Source organism: Lynx canadensis, chromosome X, assembly GCF_007474595.2.
Source record: "Lynx canadensis isolate LIC74 chromosome X, mLynCan4.pri.v2, whole genome shotgun sequence".
Classification (NCBI taxonomy): domain Eukaryota; kingdom Metazoa; phylum Chordata; class Mammalia; order Carnivora; family Felidae; genus Lynx; species Lynx canadensis.
The window spans coordinates 88,800,491-88,828,067 of record NC_044321.2 but is presented as its reverse complement, the minus strand read 5'-3'; the positions used below and the strand labels follow the sequence as shown (position 1 = coordinate 88,828,067).

The following is a 27,577-nucleotide window of genomic DNA, read 5'->3' as shown; positions in this document are numbered from 1 at the left end:
ATGAACAAAGAAAAAGCAGAATCAGACCTATAAATGCAGACAGCAAACTGATGGTTGCCAGACGGGAGGCAGGTAGGGAGATGGGCAAAGTGGGTTAAGGGGAGTGGGAAATACAGGCTTCCAGTTATGGAGTTTATTAGTCATGGGAATAAAAGACACAGCATAGGAAATATAGTGAATGACACTGTAATAGCGTGTATGGTGACAGATGGTAGCTACACATGTCGTGAGCATAGCATGACGTACAGAGTGGTCCCATCACTATGTTGTACACCTGAAACTAATGTAACATTGTGTGTCAACTATACTCAAATAAAAAAATCGTTTTATTTATTTATTTTAAATTTTTTAGTGTTTTTTTTTAATTTATTTTTGAGAGAGAGAGAGAGATATAGTGTGAGCAGGGGAGGGGCACAGAGAGAGGGAGACACAGAATCCGAAGCAGGCTCCAGGCTGTGAGCTGTCAGCACAGAGCCCAACACTGGGCTCGAACTTGTGAACCACAAGATCATGACCTGGGCTGAAGTCAGACACTCAACCGACTGAGCCAGCCAGGTGCCCCTAAAAAATCTTTTTAAAAAGCACAATCCACAAACTAAAAAATAAGTTAAAACTTTTGTTCTATGAAAGAGCATGTTAAAAGAATGAAAAAACAAGTAGCCCTCTGAGGATATATTTGCAAACTATGTATCTGACAAGGGACTTATACCTAGAATATACAATAAACTCTTAAAACTCAACATTAAGAAAAAGCAGGGGCTCCTGGCTGGCTCAGTCGGTGGAACATGAGACTCTTGGTCTTGAGGGTTGTAAGTTTGAGCCTGCGTTGGGTGTAGAGATTATTTAAAAATAAAATCTTAAGGGGCGCCCGGGTGGCTCAGTCGGTTGAGTGACCGACTTCGGCTCAGGTCATGATCTCACGGTTTGTGAGTTCGAGCCCCGCGTCGGGCTCTGTGCTGACAGCTCAGAGCCTGGAGCCTGCTTCGGATTCTGTGTCTCCCTCTCTCTGATCCTCCCCCGTTCATGCTCTGTCTCTCTGTCTCAGAAATAAATAAACATTAAAAAAATTTTTAACAAAAATAAAATCTTAACACAAAGAACAGCAGCAACCACAAACCCCGACAATTCAATTAGAAAATGAGCAAAAGGCACAAAGTCTTCTCGCCGAAGAACGTACACACAAAATAAGCACATGAAAAGATGTTCAACACTATTACACATTAGGGAAACACAAATTAAAGCCATAAAGGGATATCAGGACACACCTTCTAGAATGGCTGAAATAAAAATACCAAATGCTGGTGAGGATGTCCAGACGTTGCTGGCGGGAGAGTAAAATATTAAGCCACTCTGGAAAAAAGTTCAGCAGTTTCTTATAAAATTAAACATACAGGTATCATAGGACTCTGCAATTGCACTCCGGGGCATTTCATTACCAGAGAAATGAAAACTTACAGCTGCACAGAAATCTGTGCGCCACCCCTGACACTTAGCACTCGTTTATTCTGTTTCACTGTATATAACATTCCATGTATGAATAACCGCTAATAAATTAGCATGCCAATGATGGGTGTTTGGGTGTTTTCATTTTTCAGCATGTCAAGTAATGCTTTTTAGGACTTTCCTTGTAGCGGTCATTTGAAATCATGGGTGAGTGTTTCCCTAGGATGGATATCTAGAAATGGAATTTCTGGGTCACAGATGGATACACATTTTCAGCTTTACTAGCTACCACCAAAAACCACTCTCCAAAATTATGTTTCTTTTTTTATGTAAATTGTTCTATTTTTTTATTAAAAAAATTTTTAAATGCTTATTTATTTTTGAGAGAGAGAGAGAGACACAGAGAGAGAGATAGAGAGAGAGAGACAGACCATGAGCAGGGGAGGGCCAGAGAGAGGGGGAGACACAGAATCGGAAGCAGGCTCCAGGCTCTGAGCTGTCAGCACAGAGCCCGATGTGGGGCTCAAACTCACAAAGTGTGAGATCATGACCTGAGCCGAAGTCCGACGCCTAACTAACTGAGCCACCCAGGCGCCCCTTAAATTGTTCTATTTTTATTTTTTATTTGTATTATTTTTTTTAAATTTACATCCAAGTGAGTTAGCATATAGTGCAATAATGATTTCAGGAGTAGAATCCTGTGATTCATCCCCTACATAGAACACCCAGTGCTCATCCAAACAAGTGTCCTCCTTAATGCCCCTTGCCCATTTAGCCCATCCCTCCCCACAACCCCTCCAGCAACCCTCAGTTTGTTCTCTGTATTTAAGAATCGTTTATATTTTGTCCCCTCCCTGTTTTTATATTATTTTTGCTTCCTTTCCCTTATGTTCATCTGTTTTGTATCTTAAATTCCACATAGGAGTGAAGTCATATGATATTTGTCTTTTTCTGACTAATTTCACTTAGCATAATACACTCTAGTCTCATCCACGTTGTTGTAAATGGCAAGATTTCATTCTTTTTGATTACCCAGTAATACCCCATTGTATATGTATACCATATCTTCTTTATCCATTCACCCATCGATGGACATTTGGGCTCTTTCCATACTTTGGCTATTGTCGATAGCGCTGCTATAAACATGAGGGTGCATGTGCCCCTTCGAAACAGCACACCTGCATCTCTTGGATAAATGCCTAGTGGTGCAATTTGTGGGTCTGAGGGTAGTTCTATTTTTAATGCAAAATATGTAATTTCTGTTTTAACTTGGATTTTCATAGTTATGTATGAAGTCAAGCATATTTTCACATGTTTATTGGCCATCAGGGTTTCCTCTCCTATGAACAATTTGGACATATTCTTTGCTCCTTTTTTCTTTAAGTGTATTTATTTTAAGAGAGAGAATAAGGGGCGCCTGGGTGGCGCAGTCGGTTAGGCGTCCGACTTCAGCCAGGTCACGATCTCGCGGTCCGTGAGTTCGAGCCCCGCGTCAGGCTCTGGGCTGATGGCTCAGAGCCTGGAGCCTGTTTCCGATTCTGTGTCTCCCTCTCTCTCTGCCCCTCCCCCGTTCATGCTCTGTCTCTCTCTGTCCCAAAAATAAATAAACGTTGAAAAAAAAAAAAAAAGAGAGAGAATAAGCGTGAGTGGGGGAGGGACAAAGAGAGAGGGAGAGAGATTGAGAATCCCAAGCAGGCTCCACTCTGTCAGTGCAGAGCCTGACATGGGGCTCGAACCAAGGAACTGTGAGATCATGAGTTGAGCCGAAGTTGGACGCTTAACTGTTGAGCCTTCCAGGGGCCCCTGCTCATTTTTTTTCTACTGGAGTTTTGCCTTTGTCTTACTGGTATAATTTTATATTTTGTATCTTAGGACATTAATACTGGTTAGTTATATAAGATTCAAATATCTTTTCTCAATCTGTTGTATATCTTTCAACATTTTAATGTTCTCTTTCACCTTCAGAAGCTTTAAACGTTCATGTAATGAGACTTATAAATATTTTCTTATAAGGTTTCTGCTTTTTCATCTTGGTTAAAAAAGTCTTTTTTTTAGCCACAAATGTTTAAAGAGAATCTCCTCTATTTTAGTCTAATAATTTCAAAGTTCTGTTCTTTATATTCAGGTCTAAGACATCTGGAGTTTATTTTTATGTATGGTATGAGGTGGGGATCTAATCTAATTTTTACTGAATCCAGTTTTAAAATACCTGTACCTAAAAAAATAAAATAAAATAAAATAAAATAAAATAAAATACCTGTACCTACCATGTGCTAGACATTGTTGTAGGCACTTTGAATACAGTGTTAAAAACAACATTACTGTTGGCATTGTGAATTATGTTTCATTAAAGCTGTTAGAATATTCCTGCCCCTGTGGAGCTTACATTGTACTTGGGAGATATATAATAAACATAATAAATAGGCATATTACGTCATATGTTGGGAGATGCTAAATGTTATGGAAAAAATAAAGCAGGATAAAGGAAACTGGGAGTGCTTGGTCGAGAGGGTAAGTTGTAACTTTAAATAGGGTGGCCGGGGTTTGTCTTATTGAGAAGTCGCTATTTGGGAAAAGATTTAAACAAGTGAAGGAGTTGCCATGTGAATACTTGAGGGATAATAAAAACTAACCCTGTATCGTACATACTACGTGCCATGCTTTGTTCCAAGCACTTTACATGTATTTATTTACTCACTTAATCCTTACAATAACAGATATTTCAACTGATATTTATGAATTGCACAAAACTTTCTGTTGGGATTTTCGTTGGAATTTCTTCATATATATAGATTATCCTGGAGAGGACTGATAGCCTTACAGCATTGCATCTGGCCATCCATAAGCACGGTCCGGTTCTACATTTATTCACACTTTCTGTTATGTTCTTCAATAATTTTACAATTTTCTCAATAAATTCTTAGACATGTTTGTGGGCTTTATTCCTATGTACTTTATAGTTTTGTGGTGCCCATAAACAGTTTGCATATATTTTCAACTTCACTTCCTGTTGCTTAACCTCCCCAACCCCAGATCCTACTGTCTGCGTTTTTGATAGGTAAGGTGCTCTAGTGATTAATTGTGTGTGTGTGTGTGTGTGTGCCCGCACGTGTGCACGCGTATGATGAATGGTCTTGCTACCTGATCCTGATCTCTAAGCTGAGTTTGATTAACCCACATAACAACATATCAAGAAAGATCTGAATCTTTCCCCTTTTCCCCTTCATGATTTTTACAAGATACATACTCGTGTCCTGTCTCCTCAATGAGTCTTCAAGCTCCTCAGAGGGCAGTGACCGATGTCTTAGACTCTGCATCTTGCCTGGAGCACATGGTAATTACTCAAAACATCTTAGTGTCACTTTCCCCACAATGGGGTTGTTGTACGTTTTCTTCAGTGTCTTCACTCCACTGAGCCCTCAACATGGCTCTCCCTTGATCGTCAAAATTGACTTCCATACATACAGATGCACTTTCTTGCTGGACTCTTGCCTGTGACCTCCTTTCTGCCAGTAATCCTTCTCCTTTGAGGAAGTGGGAGAAAACTCTTGATGGGTAGCTGAGAGTCCTTTGAAGGGAAATACGTTAGTGAGATGATCTAGTCCAGTTTTTGCAAAAGGTTTATCCATAAAACGTTAGTCGATGAGTTGCTCTGGAAAAAAAGGTTTTGAGCTTAAAAAAAAAAAGCAGGAAGGCCTTTAGGCAAAATTGCCTTTTTGGAGACACATGCCACATTTAAAGTATATTAAAGGAGAAGTTTTATGGTAAAGAAAACAAATTTTGCCTATCCCACTACTTCAAAAAAATTTTTTTAACGTTTTATTTATTATTGAGAGACAGAGAGACACAGAGAGTGAGCAGGGGAGGGGCAGAGAGAGGGGGAGGCACAGAATCCGAAGCAAGTTCCAGGATCCGAGCTGTCAGCACAGAGCCCGACGCGGGGCTCAAACTCACGGACCGCGAGATCATGACCTGAGCCGAAGTCAGACGCTCAGCCGACTGAGCCACCCAGGCGCCCCTAACTCCTGTATGTTTAAGTTTTATCATGCCATACATTCTTATATCCTCACCAGAAATTAAAAAAAAATTTTTTTTCTTTGAGTCCTTATACAAAATCAATTGCTATCCATTTATGGAACACTTCTGATGTGCAATAAAAAATGAAGACACTGGCCTTGCTGGACAAGGAAGCTGCAACCTTTATTTTGAGTTGCCCTATTTCCCTCTTCCTATTCCTTGATACTTCTCTGCCCCTGACCTGAATAACCCTGCGTTTTCAGGAGGTGGCCACAGTGTGAGGCAGAAAGAAATGGAAAAGAACACACCACACACGGGCGGTCCCCTGAGGCTACTTCTTGAGCAACCAGAAGAGCAGCAGCAAGATGGGCAGCCTTGACTAGGCAGATTGCACACTGTGGCCGTCTGCCCCGATAATAGAGACTGGAGGCTTGCTAAGCCAACACCTTCCATCAGGGAAGGAATATCATTTTTTATCCCACTTTGAGGCATCTTGCAGTAAAACACATGCACGCACACAAAATGCTTACCTAGTAATCACCAACAGCTATATATTAAAAAGGAGGGTTAATTGTATTAGGAATCAGATAGAAGATCATTACTGAGCAGGCTATTAGCTCTGACCTTCCTGGATGCCAAGAGAAAATGGAGTCATGATGGTTCAAGGTGCTACCCATGAATGCATGCAGCCTTGGTTGTGAAGATGGTAACCTGCCCCTACTTTAGTCTCTCATCTTTCTCTTCTTTTGTCTTATAGTCTGGCCTGATTTAATAAATTGAATTTGGTGGGTTCCTTCCCTTTTATAAGGTATTTGATCTGAAGAAGACAATTAGCAACACATAGGAAGTTGGAGGAGAGACTAATATGCATCTCACACTTCACATGGCAAGGTCTCTGGGTTGGACTTGAACTCTCAAACTCTCAAAGGCAAATGCCACAGATTCCATTAGCTAGATTACTACAGCAAGCTATAAGGTCTTTGGGATCCTTTTCCTCCATCCCCCATGAAGTTCTGGAAGTACTGGCCTTTGTCTTATGCTTTTCATACTCCCTCATAGTGTATTCCACTGACCTTATTTCAAAAACAACCAGGTGTTGGGTGCGTGAACTAAGGTGCCTTCAAGAATGTTTTGTCTCAAGACGGTGAAAGGGAGAGAGCTACAATTTCTAAGAAGCCTGGTTTGACTCTCTGAGCCTGGTCCCCAGGCAGAATAGGCTAAGGTTTTGGCCAAGTGAAATCGCCAGTTCCTTTTTAAAAAAAAAAGCAGGGGGTGGGGGGTGGGGAGGGCTAGCACATTGCTCATTAGAACATTCTGCATTTGCCTGTGCGATCTTTTTGCTACCCTGCAATTTCCTGTTGGTTATAAATGAAACCTTTCGAGCTGTTAATGCAGCCTGTGAATTGAAAAAAAAAAAAAAAGCATGTAATTAATCATAGGAGTTGGGGGGGATTCACTAAGCCTGAGTTATAGGGGAGAAGCTGGACAAGGCACTAGGACCTAGAAGGCATCTATCCACCCTGGCAGGAATTTCTTGCTTGGAGCTCAGACAACAAAGGCATAGAGAGATTGGTTTTCTTTCTCTCAGCATCTCCACCCAACCAGCAGAAAACCGGTGAGTGGGGCTTTCCAGTGATTTTCAGGCAGAATGTAACAGATGTCAAACGGGAAAAGCACAAGGCAAAGCGCTTGCTCTAGCTCTCTTTCTCTCCTTCTCCTTCTCTGAATTTTTTTTTTTTTTATTTTGCCTTATCCTATCGGATTTTTTCCTAAGCCTCTACCTGGGATTTTCCTTTGGAAAAGTGAGTTTGATGTTCCTTTGTTTTCACTGTGATGAATAATAGTTTAGAGTAATACCACCCCTGATCCTAAAGCAAAGCCAAGTGTTACTCGCATGCCTGGGGAAATGCTTGCTACTTGTATTGAGGAGGTGGGGTCTCTTACCACTGCAGGTTGTCTGACAGAGACAATGCTGAGCTCAGCACAGGTCATGGTGACATTGGAAGAAAAGGGGGACCGAGCCTGGCAAACCTACTAGACACCCGTCCTCCTTTATCTCCTGTCCTCCTGGTCCCTTGCAAATTTCTCGATGTGGCAGTGTGTAGCAGCTGAGCCCTGCTTGCTTTGTGAGTCCTTTTATCCCCATCTGTGAGATGCATGTTAATAGTTTGGTTCATAGGCTATGGTCACTACCTTTGCTAGCGCTTGAGGCTTCTGTTGTGTTTGGTTTCATGATTTCATTTCTTTCTTTCTTTCTTTCTTTCTTTCTTTTTCTTTCTTTCTTTCTTTCTCTCTTTTTTCTTTCTTTCTTCTTTTTTCTCTTTCGTTTCTTTTCCCTTCCTTTCCTTTTCTTCTTTCTTTCTTTCTTCCTTTTCCTTTCCTCATTTCTTTCTCTTTCTTCTTTCTTTCTTTCTTTCTTTCTTCCTTTTCCTTTCCTTTCCTCATTTCTTTCTCTTTCTTTCTTTCTTTCTTTCTTTCTTTCTCTCTCTCTCTCTGGTTCAGCAGAAAGGGAAAAAATAAATATGACAGATGACCATCTTTTGCCTCAGCTAATGCACCTGGGCAATAGACAAGTTTGGGGTGAAATGCCCGCTGTGAGGGCAAAATGCCCCTTCAGTCAGGGTAGAAATACAGAACAATGAAAGGTGTGCTGGTTTCTGAAGGTCCCATATGCTTTTCAGGGACTCATTTGGGAATCTTTCAACAATTAAATTATTCCATTAAGAGGTGGGGCTGCATCGTTGGGGAGGGATCGTGCACATATTAAGAAACAAAACAAACAAACAAAAAAAAAAAAACGAAAGAAAGAAAAGGATTTTGTGACCAAATGGTGCCAGAGGGGGCGGGGGGAAGCAGAGCTGATAACTTGTTAAATAACTGATTTTTCTAATCCTTTTTTTTCAGCTTATTTCTTATGAATGTCGGATAGCTGCACCAGCTTGGTGGGGAAAGGGTTTGATGAATAGCACAAAGACAGTAGCTACTCCCTGGAGGCTGTCCCTTTAAAGGAGAATCCTGGTTTATTCTGGGGGGAGGGGATGCACACATTAGGGTAGGAAAGAGGGTTGGGAATAAAATTAAAACATTCCCTGTTGTAGTCATTTGACGGAGGCACAAAGATTGCTTCCCAAACTGGAGATGCTAACCTCAGCTAGCGCCTTCTATTCTCTTTAAGGGGATCTTGTCAGGCTATGGATTCATTTACAACTGTTAGTCATGTGGGCATGTGTGAGGAAACAGATGCCAGTTTTAATGTATTTAGCCCGAAGTTACAATTTGATAGGAGCCACTGTCAATAAGTCCCAGGATTTTAAGCGATTTCCAAATCCCTCCCTCTCCTCTGTTTTGGAACAGTGCCCAAAGTGCCTCCTTCCCCATCTCCCACCCCAACCCCCCACTATCGCCAGCACCCCCTCAGCCCCTCCTTCTTCTCTATTAAGATCAATATTCCTGCAGGTCAGGGGCAAGCAGCAGATGGGTCACAGGCTTTTTTCGAGCAGTTCTTTTCACAAGCAGCAGATTGCAGAACTGGATCTGGCTAATATTTGAATTCTTTTCTTTTCTTTTTTCCCCCTCCCTGCCCCTCTTTCTTTGCCTCCCCTCACCCCCTTTGTCCAACACTCAGGTCTCTGAGGTTCCACCAAAATATGGAACTTGATTTTGGACATTTTGACGAAAGAGACAAGACATCCAGGAACATGCGAGGCTCACGGATGAATGGGCTGCCCAGCCCCACTCACAGCGCCCATTGTAGCTTCTACCGAACCAGAACCTTGCAGGCACTGAGCAACGAGAAGAAAGCCAAGAAGGTACGTTTCTACCGCAATGGGGACCGCTACTTCAAGGGGATTGTGTACGCTGTGTCCTCTGACCGTTTTCGCAGCTTTGACGCCTTGCTGGCTGACCTGACTCGATCTCTGTCTGACAACATCAACCTGCCTCAGGGAGTGCGTTACATTTACACCATTGATGGATCCAGGAAAATCGGAAGCATGGATGAACTGGAGGAAGGTAATTTCAAGGGTGGTGGCTCTTGGTGGGAGGTGGCATCGTTGGCTATGGTTACATTTCTTGGAGTTCATGGGAAAAAAAATTAGGAATTATGTTTGTCAGAGCACCAGGTCGATGCCGAGACTCTCTGATCCCATAGGCATCGACAGACCATTAGCCATTGCTCTTCATGGCCTTTAGTCTCTGCTGGCGTTGGAGCGTGGATGGCGGTGATAATGCATTGTGCTCATCTGTCAGGGTACAAAGGAAAATCTGAATTGTGTCATTTACTCTGGATCTTGTTCATAGTCAATTCTAAGTACCATTATTGAGGCAGACCATGAACTCCTTAGGGCTGTAAAATGAAGAAGGAACTTTGGTTGGGTTAACAGAAAGGTATCCAAATATCCTTTGAGCTGCTGAGAGACTGTGAATTGCTGCGCATGGAAGTAGGCGTCCTAAAAGCAGGACTTCCTGGACATATTCATAAAGGATTATCCTTTTAGGTAAGTGGTCACTGCTCAGCTGTTGCTTCTAAAAAGCCCACTTCAGGGTGTGTCCCTAAAGCTGAGGTCATTGAGAGAAATACCAAAGAAAGCTGTAGGTATGTCTGGTATTTTAATAAAGACTATTCCTATTAGAATAGGAACTGACTCACTGTACCTAAGTCCCTTTAAATCCTCTCTAGAGTTTGGTTCTACAATCGGATTTTATGACTATGTTGTTGAAAACCCAAAAAACCTGGTACCCTCTCAAAAAGCAGGGATATCTCAGCTCTTGCCAAAACCTTGCTCATCCACGACGCCTTTCTCTGTGGTTATGTAGAAGATTGATCTTGGGACACGTGCTTAATACTGTACGTTATCAAGTCAATTATATGGTGGATGCCTCCCTATCCCCACTTTTAAATCGCTATAACATGGAATCCGTTTAACTTGACACGGTGCTTTAAAGGACAGCTTCGAGGGACGGTGATCATGCAAATGGCCCTCCCCAAACCCTTTCCTCCACCCCTCTAGCCCCACCTCCTCACCCCTTCCATTCCCTGAGAAAAGGTGAGTTTAGAGCAGGCAGATCTCTAGGGAAGCCAGATTATGAAGCAGCCAACAGGGAATGAGAAACAGCGCATTAAATGACTTGGTGTGGGAGTGCCCCGCCTCTGCTTCACTGCTTCTAGCTTTCTTGTGTTCTTAGACAAAGGAGCATGAGGGCTTCCCTTGCACAAGACCATGTTCTCACAAGTCGCTGCTGTTTCTCAGGCCAGGTCAAGTGATTTGGGGCCAGTTGCTGATAAGAGACAGTGTCCATACGGCTACTGGCTCTGGGTCTCATGGTTCAAGTCTGAGGTTTTTCCACATAACTGACCTTGAAAAACAATGCTAAGAAGGCTCAGATTATTTGATCGTGTGCCAGATGACCAGGCAGAGGTTAATCTGAGACTTTTTCTGAACATGCAAGGATTGACTATCCTAGCACGTATCTTAAAGGAGAGACAGGGCAAACTAGAAAGACTTGGCCCGAGGTTGAGGGAGCTGTCCAACAGAGTAATTGATAGGGTGTTCATCTTTTGTCACTGTAAAACCCATGTGTCAGTCGAATCTGAGGGATGCCTCCGTCATAATTTTCACAAACAAAGCACCTTGAATCACCCAGTATGTCCTCATTGCCACTAGTTGTGATTTGTTAAAGGCCATGACAGATGCTAAGGCAGAATTCTGAACCAAGGGACATTGTGTTTCGAGTAGGAATTAGAATGTTCTTGTGTCTGATCTAAGAGAAGTGTCATGCACAGATTTCCCCCCTCCCCAGATCCATTTTTTTAACATATCTTGCTCAAGGACAAGCCCTTGATATTGATTTTTTTTCCCTAGATGTGTGTGTGTGTGTATGTGTATGTTTTGTGATAATCTCAGCTCAATATAGATAATAAATGTAATTTTGAAGACTGCACCCTTTCTCCTGACCCTTTTGAGTCCTGCTAGATTGGACTCTTCCCCTGGGTGCATTGGTAGTGCTTCCTGGGTTATATAGAATGTAAAGAAGGCTCACTCGTATTTATTCATGTATCATCTGCATCCACAAGCTGCAGTGACCTCCCAGTCCTTAGTACTGCTCATTGAGTCAAGGAAATTCTGGGGTATCTCTAAGATAATATTGAGACATGTGGCTAGCTTTCCCACTGCTGCAGAGCCAGATGGGAAAGGGCACGGGGGATGAGGAAGATAAAGAAGAAGAAGGTTTTTTTCTCTCCTGTTTTGCCCTTTGGAACTACTCTTCTGGGAATGGAGGGCAGAAGCCCCTCACTTTGTTCACCATTGGAAGAGGTTGAATGAAAGATTAAGAATATTCATGCACACTGTTCCCCAAGAGACCTCACGCTGAAAAAGTTTGGAAAGATCCCTGATGAAGAATCAGAGGCAGCAGGTTCTAGTCTTAGAGGCAGAAGGTTATTGCAGGAAAAGGAGTCTTTGGAATCAGATTTGTTTCCAATCCAAGATCTGCCACCTGCTAGCTGGTGCGACCTTGGGGAAACCATGTAGACTCCCTGAGCCTCAGTTTTTCATCTGTAAAGTGGGAATAGCTGCTTTGAGGATTAAATAAGAAAATGGGTATGAAGTGTTTACTATTATTCCTGGTATACAGGAATAAAGGGTAGCTATGGCTGTTGGGTTGTCCTAGTTTATAGCTGGTTAGCTACATAACTTATCGTCACGGTAAATAATGTTCTCCTTTGTAAAACAGCATTTTTGAAGAAAACTGCCATTTTAAGGTATAATTTACACAATGTAAAAATCACCCATTTAGGTGTACAATTCAATGATTTTTTTTTAATTTTAAGATTTAAAAAAAATAATTTTTAAGTTTATTTATTTATTTTTGAGAGACAGAAAGAGAGATAGAGAGAGAGGGAGAGAGAGAATCCCAAGCAGGCTCCACACTGTCATTCCAGAGCCCAATGCAGGGCTTGAGCCCACGACCCGTGAGATCAATCAAGAGTCAGACGCTCAACCAACTGAGCCACCCAGGCGCCCCTACAATTCAATGATTTTTAGAAAATTTACCAAGTGAGGCAGCCATCATCATAATCTAATTTTAGATAACTCTTGTCACCCCGAACGGAAACCCTGTACCAATTAGCTGTCATTGTCCATTTCCCTCACAGTCTCCAGTCCTAGGCAACAACTTACCTACTCTATGTCTCCACAGATTTGCTTATTATATAAACTGAATCATATACCATGTGGTCTTTTGTGACTGGCTTATTTCCCTTAGAAAAGTGTTTTTAAGGTTTATTCATGTTATACCATGTATCAACACTTTGGTCCCTCTTATTGAGGAATAATACTCCATTGTATGTATGAACCACATCTTGTGTATCTATTGTAACATTTGTGTGAGACTAGTAACACCTGCTTTCTTTACCTATCAGGGTGGTTGTGAGGATATAATTAGATAATAGCTATGGAAACGCATCAACAAGGTAAAGCTATAGCTACAAGGTATTATTGTTAATGATGTAAAAAAATAAAGCAATAATGATGACACTACTGAGGGGGTCAGTGGGATTCCAGAGCCCGTGGGATGGCCAGTGGCTCCCAAACCTGGCTGCCTTTCAGATTCTTTCAGAGATTCAGGAAAATATCAATTCCTGGGTCATACCCCAGATCTGTTGAATCAGAATCCCCAGGGCTAGGGCTGCAGAATCTATGTTTTTAACAAATCTCCCCAGGTGATCTTTTAAACTTGAGAAATACTGGATTAGGTGATCCTGATGGTCCCTTTCAGCTAACTACAGTGATGGGAGTTCCTAGGAGTGAAGAAGTCCTTGGTTTTATTTTGTTTTGTTTTTTTCCTTTGTAGACCTTAAAGGAATAATGGAGCATGGAACATATGGTTTCCAAATGGCCACTTTGTTAAATATTTAGAAAAAAATAAAATGAAATAAAAAACAATTGGTATTGGTTAATAATCACTCTGGCCTGTTACACTCCTTGTCTAATGCCTCTAGTCTACTGTTTGCTGCTAGATGCTGAAAGTCGCAAGGGTGACATTTTGGACCCAAATCAGGTTATTTATCTCAGCTTTTCTACAGCTCTTTGGGTACACAAGGAGTCTTAGTGAAGCCATGTAGGCTGTGGTCGTATTATGTGTTAGTCATATTCCCAGTGGGTCAATGAATGTGACTCTTCCTTTTGTCTTGCTTAGTCTTTCATTGCAAAATCATTCCCCTTCCCTTCCTGCCCAGTTCCTTCCTCACTTCTTTGTGAGTACCCAGATCAATCTTCGGGGTATTATTTTGAGCATTATTACGTGGAGCATGGGACAGAATATTGACAATTGGGACCGTCTTGCTGGAAAATCTGAGTTGAACAGTGACATCAGTTATGATCCAGACCCTTTGCCATAACTCATTTGAGATGAGATGAGAAGAGATGAGATGGAACCACCTTCTCACTAACTTATCCTCTAGCTCCTAAAGCAAGCACATTGCCAAAGAGAAGGATTTAAAGACACCTGGGAGACAGGTACATCATTAATAGATAGGATAATACAATGCAGTATCATTTAATATTTTCCTTCTTGAATGAGGAAGTTCTGGAAAAGAGGAGAAAGCCCAGGCAGAAGTGTTTTCACACTGAGAAAATATGAGTGTATTTCATGTTTTTGAAAATGGAGCCATCCTGAAAATGAAGGGAGGTGGACATAGATCATCTTTAAAAAAATGTTTTTTAATGTTTATTTATTATTTTTGAGAGAGAGAGAGAGAGAGAGAGAGAGAGAAAGGGAGGGGCAGAGAGAGAGGAAGACACAGAATCCGAAGCAGGCTCCAGGCTCTGTGCTGTTAGCACAGAACCCGATGCGGAGCTTGAACTCAGAAACCACAAGATCATGACCTGAGCGGAAGTCGGACGCTTAACCGGCTGAGCCACCCGGGCGCCCCGACATTAGATCATCTTGAGCCCATATCCTGTTCCCTTCCTGCCCTTTCAGCTGTGCTTCCATGACTTCATTTCCTTACCCTCTTTCCCCCTGAAGCAGATCGTCAGTTCCAGCAAATTGTCACCTTGCCTGGCTCTGGCTTTCTTTCTAGGCTCCCAATGGGTGGGAAATGGCCCCTGCAAGCTGTGGCAGGATTGGAACCCAGCTGTGTAAAGGTGCAATACACCTCATCCAGCTCCAAGTGCCAGGCAGCTGGACGGGCAGGAAGCACCCAGCTCTGGCAGCAGACGTTGCCGATGTTTGCAAAATGAGAACAAGGAAGCCTTGGTCTAGAGACGCAGCAGCACGCTTGATGTCTTTCCAGTGGTACAAGTGGAGAGTCCTCGGTAGTGGGTGCCTATTTCTTTAAAGTTTAATGACCCTCATAACGTTACCTCCTCCAGCCTTTTGGGGATGGAAAAGAGAAGAAAATTCCTTCTCGTGGATCTTTAGGTCTGGAAGGAACTGAGATGTCACCTAGTGTAATACCTTCAATTTATGGATGGAAAAGCTGAGACTTTGAGATTAAATGATTTGATGAGGTCACACAGCTCCCAAAGGCCTGATTGGGACTGGGATTCAGGGTCTGACTTACCAAGTTGCTGCCCTTGACCACTGTAAATATCCTGCCCTCTGGTCAGGGATGTTTGATTACAGGGGAGGCTATGCATGTGTGGGGACAAGAGTTGTGGGAGAAATCTCGGTACCTGCCCCTCAATTTTGCTGTGAACCTAGAACTGCACTAAAAAGTATAAAGTCTTAAAAGGATCCTGCCCTCAGCATGCATCATCATGCTGAAGCACCACGTGGCTTCGCTGGGTGTTAACCATGGAGTCCTACATGTGACTTTTTCAGCAACTGGATACCTCCTCTTATCCAGTAGGAAGTTGTTATGTTCGAGGCATGAGACCTGGGTAGTGGTCATGTTATATACATTATTATAGCTCAGTTCCAAGATGGCTGCTGCTGCTTCTTTCTTTTTTCTTTCCTTGGGCTTTTACTCCTCCTCTTTTCATCTCCTTCCCCTCAGCTCTTTCTTCCTCCTTGCTTCTTTCCTCTTTCTTTCTTGTTCTCTCTCTATTCTTTCAGATGAGGGCCTTAAATGATAACCATAGCTAGAGTTTCTCAAGTGTTTCCCATGCACTAGGCTCTGGGCTCAGCAGTTTCTATCCATCATCTCATTTGTGCCTCACCACAACCTTACGAGGTAGGTATTGTTATTATCATTCCCACTTTGCAGACAACTTACTGAAGCTGGGGGAGGTTAGGTAACTTGCTCAAGGGCACACAGCTAGGAAGTGTTGGAGACCCTATTCTGACTGACATCACATCAGCTGCTCTTTTTCCATTACTCCATGTTGAGGCCAAAAGGAGAGAGTGGAGAGACTAAAATGTACTGTTGGAAGGTGCTCAACATAGATTTGGCTGAGAGCTGGGCCCTCTGGAAAGTTCTTGGTGCCATATGATACTATAGCTGTCTGCCATCATGTTCATTTTCATCTGGGGGTGGTTAATCATACTCATAGTTCAGAGGCTTAAGAGGTTTAAGACATGGGAGCAAAATAAGTCCAGAGTCCTAATAGGGCTACACAGCTGACTCTCCAGAGGAGACTGTAGATGAGTGAAATCATAAATATATAGCCTCACACATTTCTACACCACCAGTTGTCAGAGTTTTAAAGTACTTGACAAGTTATGGAAAACATCTGACTTAAAGGCACTAACCTCTTGGAAGGTACCCGTGAATCTGGTGGAGTGCTAAGGCAACGGGCCATCTCGAAGGGTGTGGGGGGATATTGGCTGTGAGTAGATGGGGGAATTGAGCGGGCTCTTTCACCCCTTAAAGTCACAAATTAAAGACCCTAGCCTCTAATCCCTTGGGTTAGGTTGGATTTGCCAGCAAGGGAGCGAGAGAGTTTAGGGTTTCTTTCGACTGAGTTCTTTGACTACGCCATCCTGGGTGTGCGTATGTGCACCACGTGGGAGAGGACGCCTATGTTCACCTACAAACCTCCCCCTGGCCCCCTGACAAGACAGAACACCAATGGCCTCTTGGACTCAGAGCAGTGTTGGAAGCCACTCACCCTTCCCCTTCACAAACACACATAAATGTCCTCAAAGGTGCCCTAGAGAATCTGACTGAATCTTCTCTCAGCACTAACTGAAAAATTTATTAATTAACATGACTTAAAGGATTTGGCGCTGCAGCAAAGCAATCAATATTTGCAAAAGGAGGGAATTATCAACCCGGTGTTTCTGAATGTCCCTGCATGGTTCTCCCGCTGAGACCAAAGGAAGAAGAGCCATCAGTCCGTAATTGTGTGTAATGCTTTCTTTGCACTGGCTAGGGTTGACCAACTTATTTATTTAGAATTGTTACTGATGAGTTAAGCCTGATTAACTCACACTAGTTTTCTGCAGCTTGACCTCTGGATGAACTTCTATATACCTTCAGGCTAATGTGTTTTACTCAACAATTTCAACCTTTTCCAATACTCTCTCCTCCAGGCTGAGCCTACCTCTCTTCCTCTTTTCTCCAGCTTCTAGTCCCAGGTGTCTACTCCCCGCCACTGCCTTGCCTCTGGCCCCGGTGTTCCTTCCGCTGTATTAGTCATTTCCTGTAGCCCAAGATAAATGTGAAAAGTACACTAGATTCCTCCAATCCATAAATCTAGCTGTATAACATATTCTTACATCTCCACCTCCTTACTTGTGGCAGCCAAGGGTGAGTCCTGGTGAAGAGAGCCTTGAACACACAGATCTAGTGTGTAGCATTGGGGAAGATGCAAAGATGAGGGGTGGGTGGTAGAAACAGGGGAAAGTATTTCTCAAGCAACAGCTAGATTTGCAAACATAAGCAACGGGGTGTGTGTGTGTGTGTGTGTGCACGCGCGAGCACGCGCATGTTGTTATTCAGGCAGTTTCTCCACTTTGATGTGGAGGTGAGCAGTAGAGGACACAATTGTATATGTATATATATATATATGTATATATATGTATATGTATATATATATATGTATATATATGTATATATATATATATATTCACCACACACATACATTTCACATTTCAATATTCCACTGCTTAGCCACATACTCTGTGCAAAGGACAATCTGGCTTCTTGGCAGGTATGTACTATATGCCCAATGTACAAGGATACTTGGGTCACTTTAACTTGGGATAAACTATTAATTTTGAAAGTTCTCCCTGGTTTATAATATAACCATGGAATGTGGCTATGAGTCCAGAAATAGGACAGGAACATTAAGAAATAAAAACATGTTAAAAACACTCCAGTAATGCCCCTGAATATCAACAAACATCCTAGAAATTAATATAAACATTTCAATTGCAATAAAATCGCATCAAACTCTACACTCTGGATGGAAACAAACATACTAGAAATGAACATAAACATTTCAATTGCAATAGAACCGTATCAAGCGAGAGAACCCTGCTTGTTAGATTATACTTAGATGTATGGGTTCATTGTCCTTAAAACCCTTAGCTTTACAGGATTTTTCAGCTCTTGAATTTGAATGATCCAAGTTTTAGAGAGACAGCCCAGTAAGAAATTGTGCCTACAGTTGGCTATTATCACCGTATCTCCAAAAGCCCTACTCCAAGGTCAATGTGCATTAGTTTGGTTAGAATGGTCCACATATCGGCTGTTGAACTAATCACCACTTATTTCTTCCCTTAGGGGAAAGCTATGTTTGCTCCTCAGACAACTTCTTTAAAAAGGTGGAGTACACCAAGAATGTCAATCCCAACTGGTCTGTCAATGTGAAGACATCCGCCAATATGAAAGCCCCCCAATCCCTGGCTAGCAGCAACAGTGCCCAGGCGAGAGAGAACAAGGACTTTGTGCGCCCCAAACTGGTGACCATCATTCGCAGCGGGGTGAAGCCTCGGAAGGCTGTGCGTGTGCTTCTGAACAAGAAGACAGCCCACTCTTTTGAGCAAGTCCTCACTGACATCACCGAAGCCATCAAGCTGGAGACCGGGGTTGTCAAAAAACTCTACACTCTGGATGGAAAACAGGTAGGTACTTTTTTTTTTTTTTTAAAGTACTCTTCTTCTCAGTTGTTCTAAATGCCTGGATGACCATCCTGCACCTCAGGCATCATTTCTGGTTGGGGTCTCTTCCTCCGCCTCCCATCATCCCTACTTGATATTTCGGGTATCATTTGGAAGAAAGGTCTTTTCAGCAGACAAAACATTGGACTAGAAATCTGAGGCTTTGAAATTCAATCTGCTTCTGTCTCATCAAGTAGGATGGTCACTTAGCCTCAGCTTTCTTATCTGCTGAGTAAAGGGCCTAGAACCTAGATCCTACACGTTCTTATAAATCTGAATGTGGCTATCACGTGATGCAACCTTGATCACTCAACGCGTATGCCTAGAAATGAGATTTGCCGGCTCATTTCTTCTTAGATGGCCTTAGGTTGGTATTCAGCATCCATTGTGGTGAAAAGAGGTTGAAGGAGCCCTCATGTTCTGTGAAAGGACTCGGATACAGGGGAAGCACTGAAGTCTCTGGTTCCTTGTCTTTGCCTCACACTAGACCACATTTTTCCTTTCTCCCTTTTCCGTGTGACATGGCTGTCTTAATTTGGTTCCACTGATGGTTTTGTGTGAGAAAGGGACTATTTCAGGATCCTAAAATTAGCCCAAGAAAGATGCTGCCATCTGTTCCTCTCCAAATCAGGTTCTTCATGTCATTGGTTATGCTACTAAAGTGCCACCTATATTAATATCTGGGAAAGAATGCAGCCAGGCGTCTCCATCAGACAGATGCACCATTCTCTTGAGCATAGGGAGCTGTAAATGTATGACAAAATATGTTCCAAGAGAATTGGAACAGTGGCTGGTTCTGTTAGCTCTAAAGAGAATCCTGGTCCCCCACGAGAGAAGACAACTGCGGATTATTATTGGTCCGTACTCTCTACCTTCTTAAAATACCTTTGGTGTGTACGCAATTATATAGATTCTGAAGAAGCAGATTCACTCTCCATCAGAATGACTGATGAGTGTTCAAATGCAGAACTGTGTCTCCTCCCATGATTTCTGACATATACTGAATGCTGCAAGAGTTTAAATCTCTGGTAAAACTCAAACTCACATATTTGGGAATGTTTCTAAATTTGTGACTTTTACATGTTCCTCATTCTGTGATCTGAGTGATGCCTGGACGCATTAGATGAATGTGATTTGGGTTTGTTGTACCAAAGCAACGAATTTACCTGCCATGGGAAAAGTCCCAACTCCAAGCATCTCTTAAAGAGGATCTCCTTCCTGAGGACCAAGTACATAATAAACAGGAGCTTCCCAGGAGCAGGCGGAATCATTGGACACCTCATCTTGGGGAAATAGAAGCCAGGGGTTTTAGGATCATTGGATCTTAGCATTGACAGTGACCTTAGAAGCCATGACATTTAATCTCCCACCTATGGCAAGGATATACTCTGCAACCATTTCAATTTCATAAGACAGCCTATCCCACTGTTGAAAACCTGTGATTTTTAGAAAGATTTTCCTTATATCGGGCATAAGTCCACATCTCTATACCTTCAGCCTCTTGGAGTAACATGTGACAAATACAAATCAAGGACTTAAGACTGAGATTCAGAAGACCTGGTTTTTATTGTAATATTGCAACTCACTATGTGACCCTTGGGCTAATCACTTAACTTTCCGAAGCCTCCCACTTCTCTATACAAGGGGGCTGATGACACCTGCCCTACCCATGCTCACAGAGTTCACCTGAAGATCAAAAGAAATAATGGATACGAAAGCACTTTGTAAATTAAAACACAAGATGTAAATATGTATGCATACGATTCGCCATTAAACCAGGTATGTCAATTGCTAGACAATTTAGATATATATCTACAAATGTTAGTTCCTTTCCCTCTACTTTCCCTCCATCATTCTTAGCACAAATTCTCAGCATTTTATGGAGCTATACCACACCTTGGCATTCTGTGGTTGCTCTTAGTGGTAAATAAAGCCACACCTCCACCTCCTACGCGAGCAGGCTCCAAACCTGTGATGGGTGGATTTTCATCCTACAGCAGGCCACACAGAACAGCAAGCTTTCTCCAACTCCTTCAAGCATTGGCTCCCATTTCTTTGGGGAACACAGGATAAAATGTTAGTGTATGATATAGTGTGTGTCCCGAAACATCAGTAGCAGTGCTCAAGGGAATAGGACAAAACTTTTTCAGGCATCAGTACCTCTGAATACAGTTCCTTCTCCTTAAAATGTCTCTTTCTGCCTGCTTGGACCCCTGAGGGTTGTCTTTTAAGGCCTGTTTCAAATATCATATTATCCCTGAAAACTTCTCTGTCTTCAGGTTCTTGCACCTCTGTGCAAGGTTAAAGCAATCTTAACCTTTTTTTTTTTTTAATTCTCAGTTCTGATACATTGTGGAATCTCTATAAATGTTTGTTGATTGAACAGACTGACATAAAGCTATACTAACTTGGCCTAGGTAGATGTTCTGAGATGTTCTGAGAAGCCCTCTGCGTTCAGTGCCCCAAACACCATCTTTAGGTCTATCAGAAAAGATAGGAGGCTTCCAAAGGAGTGTGTATTCCCCCTGGGGAGCTCCTATTTGTTACTTACGTGGAAGTCATGGCAAGTCATGGCAAGTTAAGGCAACATTTCCCAAAGTATATTCTAAAAACCGTCCCCATCTCCTGCTCCCCAGCAGCTTTTCATAAAAGGGTTCTGTGGTCAAATAATGTTGTGAAATGTTGCAAATTATAAGCCCTTCTTAGAGATTCATGGTGCTCATTGGCACATTAAATGTTCTGAGAAGTCCTGCAGAAAGGAAACCAATTTAATTAAGACCCACGATTTCCCCAATTTTATTTAACCACAAACACTTTTTTTTTATGGGATATACATGTATATATTCTGAAGAGCACACTAGGAAATGCTGTTTACAGAAGATGCTGAATGATTAGGAACTAACTACCCTAACCTCACTGGTTAGATTGGTATGCATGGGGTAACCCACAAATCAAACATTGTTGTGCGGTTACAGAAAGGACATTAAATAACAAAATTTGGGGGTGCAGGGACAAACCTACTAATTACAAAATAGGTGCTGAGTATACTGAAAGTTAGCCAAACTCAAAATCTTGGAGCCCAGCCCATTCCCCAATTCTGGTGATGACAGCTCTAATGTTAACACCTGTCAGTCACTTTGATTACTGGTGGGTATTCTTACTGCTTGGGAATATGATCTTCCTCAATGCAGGCTGAAGGCACATGTGTTGCAATGGTTTGGACGCGCTTGGATATTCCATGTCTGTCTTTGCCTAAATGTGGCACTAGGCAGAAAGGACAACGTATGGTCAAGGCTATTTGTTATGGAACATTTTAATCATGAAATCAAGGCCATCACTTGGATTTGGTCTTGCTTCAACTGGATCTCAGACTGACAAAAAAATCACGTGGTTTTCTCCCCCTTTGTTTGAATAATGATCAGTTAAAACAGCCCAGTTGATTATTCCAGATTTATTGTTGCTTCTGCTCTTCTGTGTACAGTTTGATTGATTGGCTTACGCTGATTGACAAGAAATCTACGGACATGGCGGTCATCTCTTTCTCTCTGTTTTTATTTTGGATGGCTTTTGGAGCCCTTGGTCTTTTTAGGGCTTATGTTTTTCCAGTATAGAAGACAGATTTCCTGACTCATTGCCCCTGACATATTTGTGGTCTGTGTAGACAGAGGAACTAACCATCATCAGTACAAAGGGGTCCCAACTTATTCCTCACCTCAATAAGAAGTTGCTAATGAAATGAGGAGTCGGCAGGGCCCTTGCTAATCTCATGGGCTATAATGGATTTCTAGGAGGTCAGGGAAAATATGAAGGGTTAGATGATGATGCATATTAGTTAACTCCCAGATGAGATTGGTTTTTTTTTTTTTTTTGATTCTTTGGCAGCTGGAGTGGTTTTTTGCAGTGTGTTGACAAAATTATCCAAATATTAATTTTCATGATCAAGCCACACACTTATGCTTAAAGATCATGGATGTGTAAAAACTAGAACCCAAATTTCTGGTTCACTTGGTGGTAGTACTAGCTCAGTAACCTAGTCTTAAATTCATTTGTTTTAAACATTGTATTTATTTATGTATTTATTTATTTACTGAGAGAGGGAACGAGGGGCAGAGGAAGAGCGAGAGAGAGAATCTTAAGCAGGTTCCGTGTCCAGCACCGGGCCCAAAGCAGGACTATATCTCACAACCGTAGAGTCATGACTTGAGCTGAAATCAAGAGTTGAACGCTTAACCGATTGAGCCACCCAGCACCCCCCAGCCTTACATTCATTTCTGTAAAGCATAGAGCATGGTGCTTCCATTGGAGATGCAGAGCTTTAATAATAGACTTCTAGCTTTTTGGCATCTTAAACAGGGGTGCAGCTGGTTCTCACACCATCCATATTCATGCTGCACTTACTGGCCTCTCTGGTCTCAGTTTTGTCCACATGCAGGGTCTGTGCAGTCAAAGATTTATCACTGCCTCAAGACACGTGCCTAAGGGCTAAGTATGCCCTTTAGTATTTGTGTTACCTTTGTTAGGCCCATTTTCAATTGGGTGAATTTATTTTATGTCTCTATATCTTTCTAGTACCAACTACTTGGACCAGAATTTTAGGTCTCAGAAAAATAACATGAAAGGGTTTTAGGCTGATTCCAAGGTGACCCATAGTCTTGGAAGCTAGAACAGGAGTTTTAAGACATGTTTTGAACCATAAGATGATGAAATAGGAAAATGAGAGCACAGAGGATGTTTGAATGACTGTTAAGTATTCCAGAAAAAACTTGTTCCGTCTTGCTATACTAAGTAACTGGGTGCTACAGGCACAAAGGGAATCACGGGAAACACAGGAAGACAAGGTGGATTTAACCTTGAAAATGTTGAGTGCATTTCCCAAGGTGAATGTGTTCTTACTTTGCCTGTGTAGCCAGGTTTTCTCTCCCCCGCCCCCATCATCTCTGCCCCCTCCAGCCACATCTGGTCTTACTTATATTCCCTGGCCTCCAGTTCTCCCAGAGCCAACCTCTCTTTCCTCCTAGTGTTATGACCCTTTCAGTCAACATTTGGCTCAATAGAAAAAGCCACGTGGCCGTAAGTTATGCCCCAAGAGGGAGGTCATTTATCAGTGACCTTCTCTTGAGCAAATCAAGGCTGGAAAGGTGATGTTTGTATTACCAAAAGATCCCCCTCCCCAATCTTCCACAGATTCAATTCCTGGAGACAGGCTTTGAGAGGATTGGCTTGGGCATGAAGTGGAAAAGATCAAAGATAGGAAGCCAGGCTCTGTGAAAGGAGACAGTTTGCAAACTGTCATTTGTAATGGCCTTCAAGATGCCTCACACTGAGGTAGATTTTGTACTTTAAAAGAAGGCATATGATGGAGGTAGCCAAACATCAAATATACTGTCCATCTGGAAAGAAAGGACAAAGCATAGGTTGGCAATTGGTTATTTCTTCAGTAATTTATTCTCTTAGAGTTGTATTGTTGAAGAGATGCTCTTGGCTCTGAGCAATGATGGAGGTGGGGCTTGGCCATTTCAATCAAAAGCTTTGGCATAGTATTCCAGTCTCCCACACCAACTAGTCTGTCAATATCCAACATTCAGCATATAGAAGGAGCCCTAAACTGGGATTCAGAGACCTGAGTTCTAGTATCCACTCTATTCTCCACTGTGTGACATGGGGCCAATCATATGTCTTCTCTGGGCCTTAGGTTTTGAGATAAGTACATGACCTTCAAGAGTACTTCTAGCTCTCTGATAACAGAGTATTCATCTCACAGTGTGGTTTCTGCCTAGATATTTTTCACCAAGCCACTACTCTTCTCAATGTCCTTCCACTCTCTGTTCTCCCACAATCTCCAATGTAATGTACTCACCTTGGTGGAGATGTTGTTTTCTAGGATGGTCCCTATGGTATTTGCACAGTTCTTCTATTCAGAAGATCTGAATATAAAAGATCTTACAATTTCTGTGATGGCATTACTAAAGAATATTTTTGAGCTTATAATTTTGATTTGACCTCTTTTTCTCTCCAACGGATGATATGAGGAGTAGAGGGTGGAGGAATCATAAAACAAAACAAGATAAAAGCCAGCTTGCTAAAATTGTGACAGGTGTTTGACAGTGTCATTATTAAGGTGTCTCCACCACAGTGGTGCTATTTTCAATGCTGGGAAGGATCATTGCCAACATGGGGTTTGATCTGGGGATGCAGACTATTCCATTACCGGCCATTGAAGTAACTGGCCTCTTGACCTTCACTCTTTATTTTCATCTTTCTCATTGTCAGTCCCTCAAAAGGGCAAGAAAAGCATTGCCCCCAAATACAGATTTTAAAATACCCTTACTGAGATATAATTCCCATATCATACAGTTCACCTATTTTAAGTGTACAATCCAATGGCTTTTAGCATATTCACAGAGTTCTGCATCCATCACCACAATCAGTTTTAGAACAGTTTCATCACCACACACACACACACACACACACACACACGTACTACACCCTGTAGACATCATGCTCCAATCCCCAGTCATCCCATCCCTAGACAATCTCTTATCTACTTTCTATCTCTACAGATTTGCCCATTCAGGACATTTAATGTAAATGCAATCATACAATTATGTGATTTATTGTGGCTTATTTCTTCACATGGTTTCAAGGATGATCATTTTGTAGCATAGCAATACTTCATTCCTTGTTATGGCTGAATAATAATCCATTGTAGAAATATATCTCGGGGCACCTGGGTGGCTCAGTCAGTTGAGCGTCCGGCTTCGGCTCAGGTCATGATCTCACAGTTTGTGGGTTCGAGCCCCGCATCAGGCTCTGTGCTGACAGCTCAGAACCTGGAGCCTGCTTCGGATTCTGTGTCTCCCTCTCTCTCTGCTCCTCCCCGACTCATGCTGTCTCTCTCTCTCTCTTTCAAAAAAAAAAATAAATAAAAACACTAAAAACATTTTTTTTTAAAAAGGAAATATATCCCATTTTATTTACTAATTCTTAGTTGACGGCTATTTGGTTGTTTCCACCTTTTGGCTATTATGAATAATGCCGCTATGAACATTCATGTTCAGATTTTTATGTGGCCCTCATTTATCTTGGGGAAATACCTGGGAGTGTTACTGCTGGGTTACGTGTTCAAATTTTTAAGAAACTGCCAAAATGTTTTCTAAAGTAGCATCACCATTTTTCATGCCTATCAGCAATGTAGGATGAGAATTCCAGTTCCTCCTCATCCTGTTAACACTGGTTATCAACTACCTTTTTATTAGGGTCATCCTAGTGGGTGTGAAGTAGTATCTCATTGTGGTTTTCATTTGAATTTCCCTAAGAACTAATAATATCAAATATTTTTTCACATGCTTATTGAACATTTGTATATCTTCTTTGGAAAAATGTTTTAGATCCTTTGCCCATTTTTAAGTGGAGTTCTGTTTTCATATTATTGAGTTATAAGAGTTCTTTATATATTCTGGATACAAGTCCTTTATACATATGTCATTTGCAAATATTTTCTCCCAGTCTATAACATGTCTTTTAATATTTTAATGACTATCTTAACTTTTCAAGGACATTGTTTTCATTCTGATGAAGTCTAATTTATGAATTTTTCTTTTTTTAAATGTTTGTTTATTTTTTTGAGAGAGAGAGACAGACAGAGCACAAGCAGCGGAGGGGCAGAGAGAGAGGGAGACAGAATCTGAAGCAGGCTCCAGGCTCTGAGCTGTCAGCACAGAGCCTGATGTGGGCCTTGAACTCACGGACCCTGAGATCATGACCTGAGTCGAAGTTGGATGCTTAACTGACTGAGCCACCCAGGCGTCCCTATTAATTTTTCTTTAATGCAGTATGCACTGGTATCCTATCTAATAACACTTTGTGTAACATAAGGGCCTCGAAATTTTCTCCCATGTTTTCTTCTAAAAATTTTATAGTTTTATCTCTTATATTTAAGTATCTGATCCATTTTACGTTCAGTTTTGTATATGATGTAAGGTAAGGATCAAGGTTCTTTTTCGTTGTGTGTGTTGGGGGACATATATACCTAATTTTCCCAGCAGCATTTGTTGAAAAGATAAGACAGTTTTTTAAATTTGATTTTATGTTTTTATTTAAATAATTTTTTTTAAAGTTTGTTTATTTTTGAGGGTGGTGAGGGGGCAGAGAGAGAGGGAGACACAGAATCCAAAGCAGGCTACAGGCTCTAAGCTGTTAGCACAGAGCCTGATGCAGGGCTCAAACCCACGAAATGTAAGATTGTGACCTGAGCTGAATTTACACTTAACAGACTGAGCCACCCAGGCACCCTTAAATTTGAATTTAATATGACACCTAGAAATAGCAGTGGCCCATATCCTCATATTTGGGGGTACCCTGGCATCAAAAGTTATCAGTGAAATACTCTGAAGTTTTCTAGAACTTCCAAGAACCGTGGGTATAAATTAACAGCATGGAAGTTTCTCCTGTATAGATGTTCTGAAATACTCCAAGGCCACTGCCATAGCAATGGGACAGGCTAAGGCTCATTAAGTAGAAAAAAACCAAGAGGACTTGATAAAAGAAGTTAAAAGGAACCATTGTTCCTTGGTAGTGTTCACCGCCATGCTCTAGACTACTGACGTTCTCATCCAAGACCCATCCAAATGTGCTTGTCCCATGTCCTATTTCTTTAGAGTGGTCCTAAGCAGGATTGGGGCAGAGAATGTAGGGGAAGGCCCTGAATTGCTTGGGTTACTTTTTTTCAGTAATAGCTTAATTGAGATATAATTTACATACCATATTCTTCACCCATTCGAAGTGTACAATTCAATGATTTTTATATATGTCTATAGATATGTGAAACCACAACCACAGTTAATTTTAAAGCATTTTTATCACCTAAAAAAATCTTGTCCCTTTTAGCTACCACCCCCTACCCCATTCCACCCCTCCCTGCCCCCCCCAGCCCTATGTGACCACGAAGCTGTTTTCTATATCATAGATTTTCCTTTTCTGGACATTTAATATAAACAAGTCATACAATACGTAGTTTTTTTGTGACTGACTTCTTTCATACAACATGTCTTTTGAAGGCTCAGCCATG

The 27,577-nt window shown here is 41.8% G+C and overlaps 1 protein-coding gene across 1 annotated transcript in view; it reads left to right on the top strand.

Moving 5' to 3' along the window:
- DCX (doublecortin) overlaps nucleotides 1–27,577 on the top strand; it is a 176,514-nt gene that overhangs the window by 71,451 nt on the left and 77,486 nt on the right. Inside the window, 4 exon segments of the mRNA XM_032592072.1 lie at nucleotides 8,559–8,638; nucleotides 8,641–8,755; nucleotides 9,086–9,471; nucleotides 18,134–18,474. Coding sequence (XP_032447963.1) covers nucleotides 8,559–8,638; nucleotides 8,641–8,755; nucleotides 9,086–9,471; nucleotides 18,134–18,474 — 922 coding nt within the window.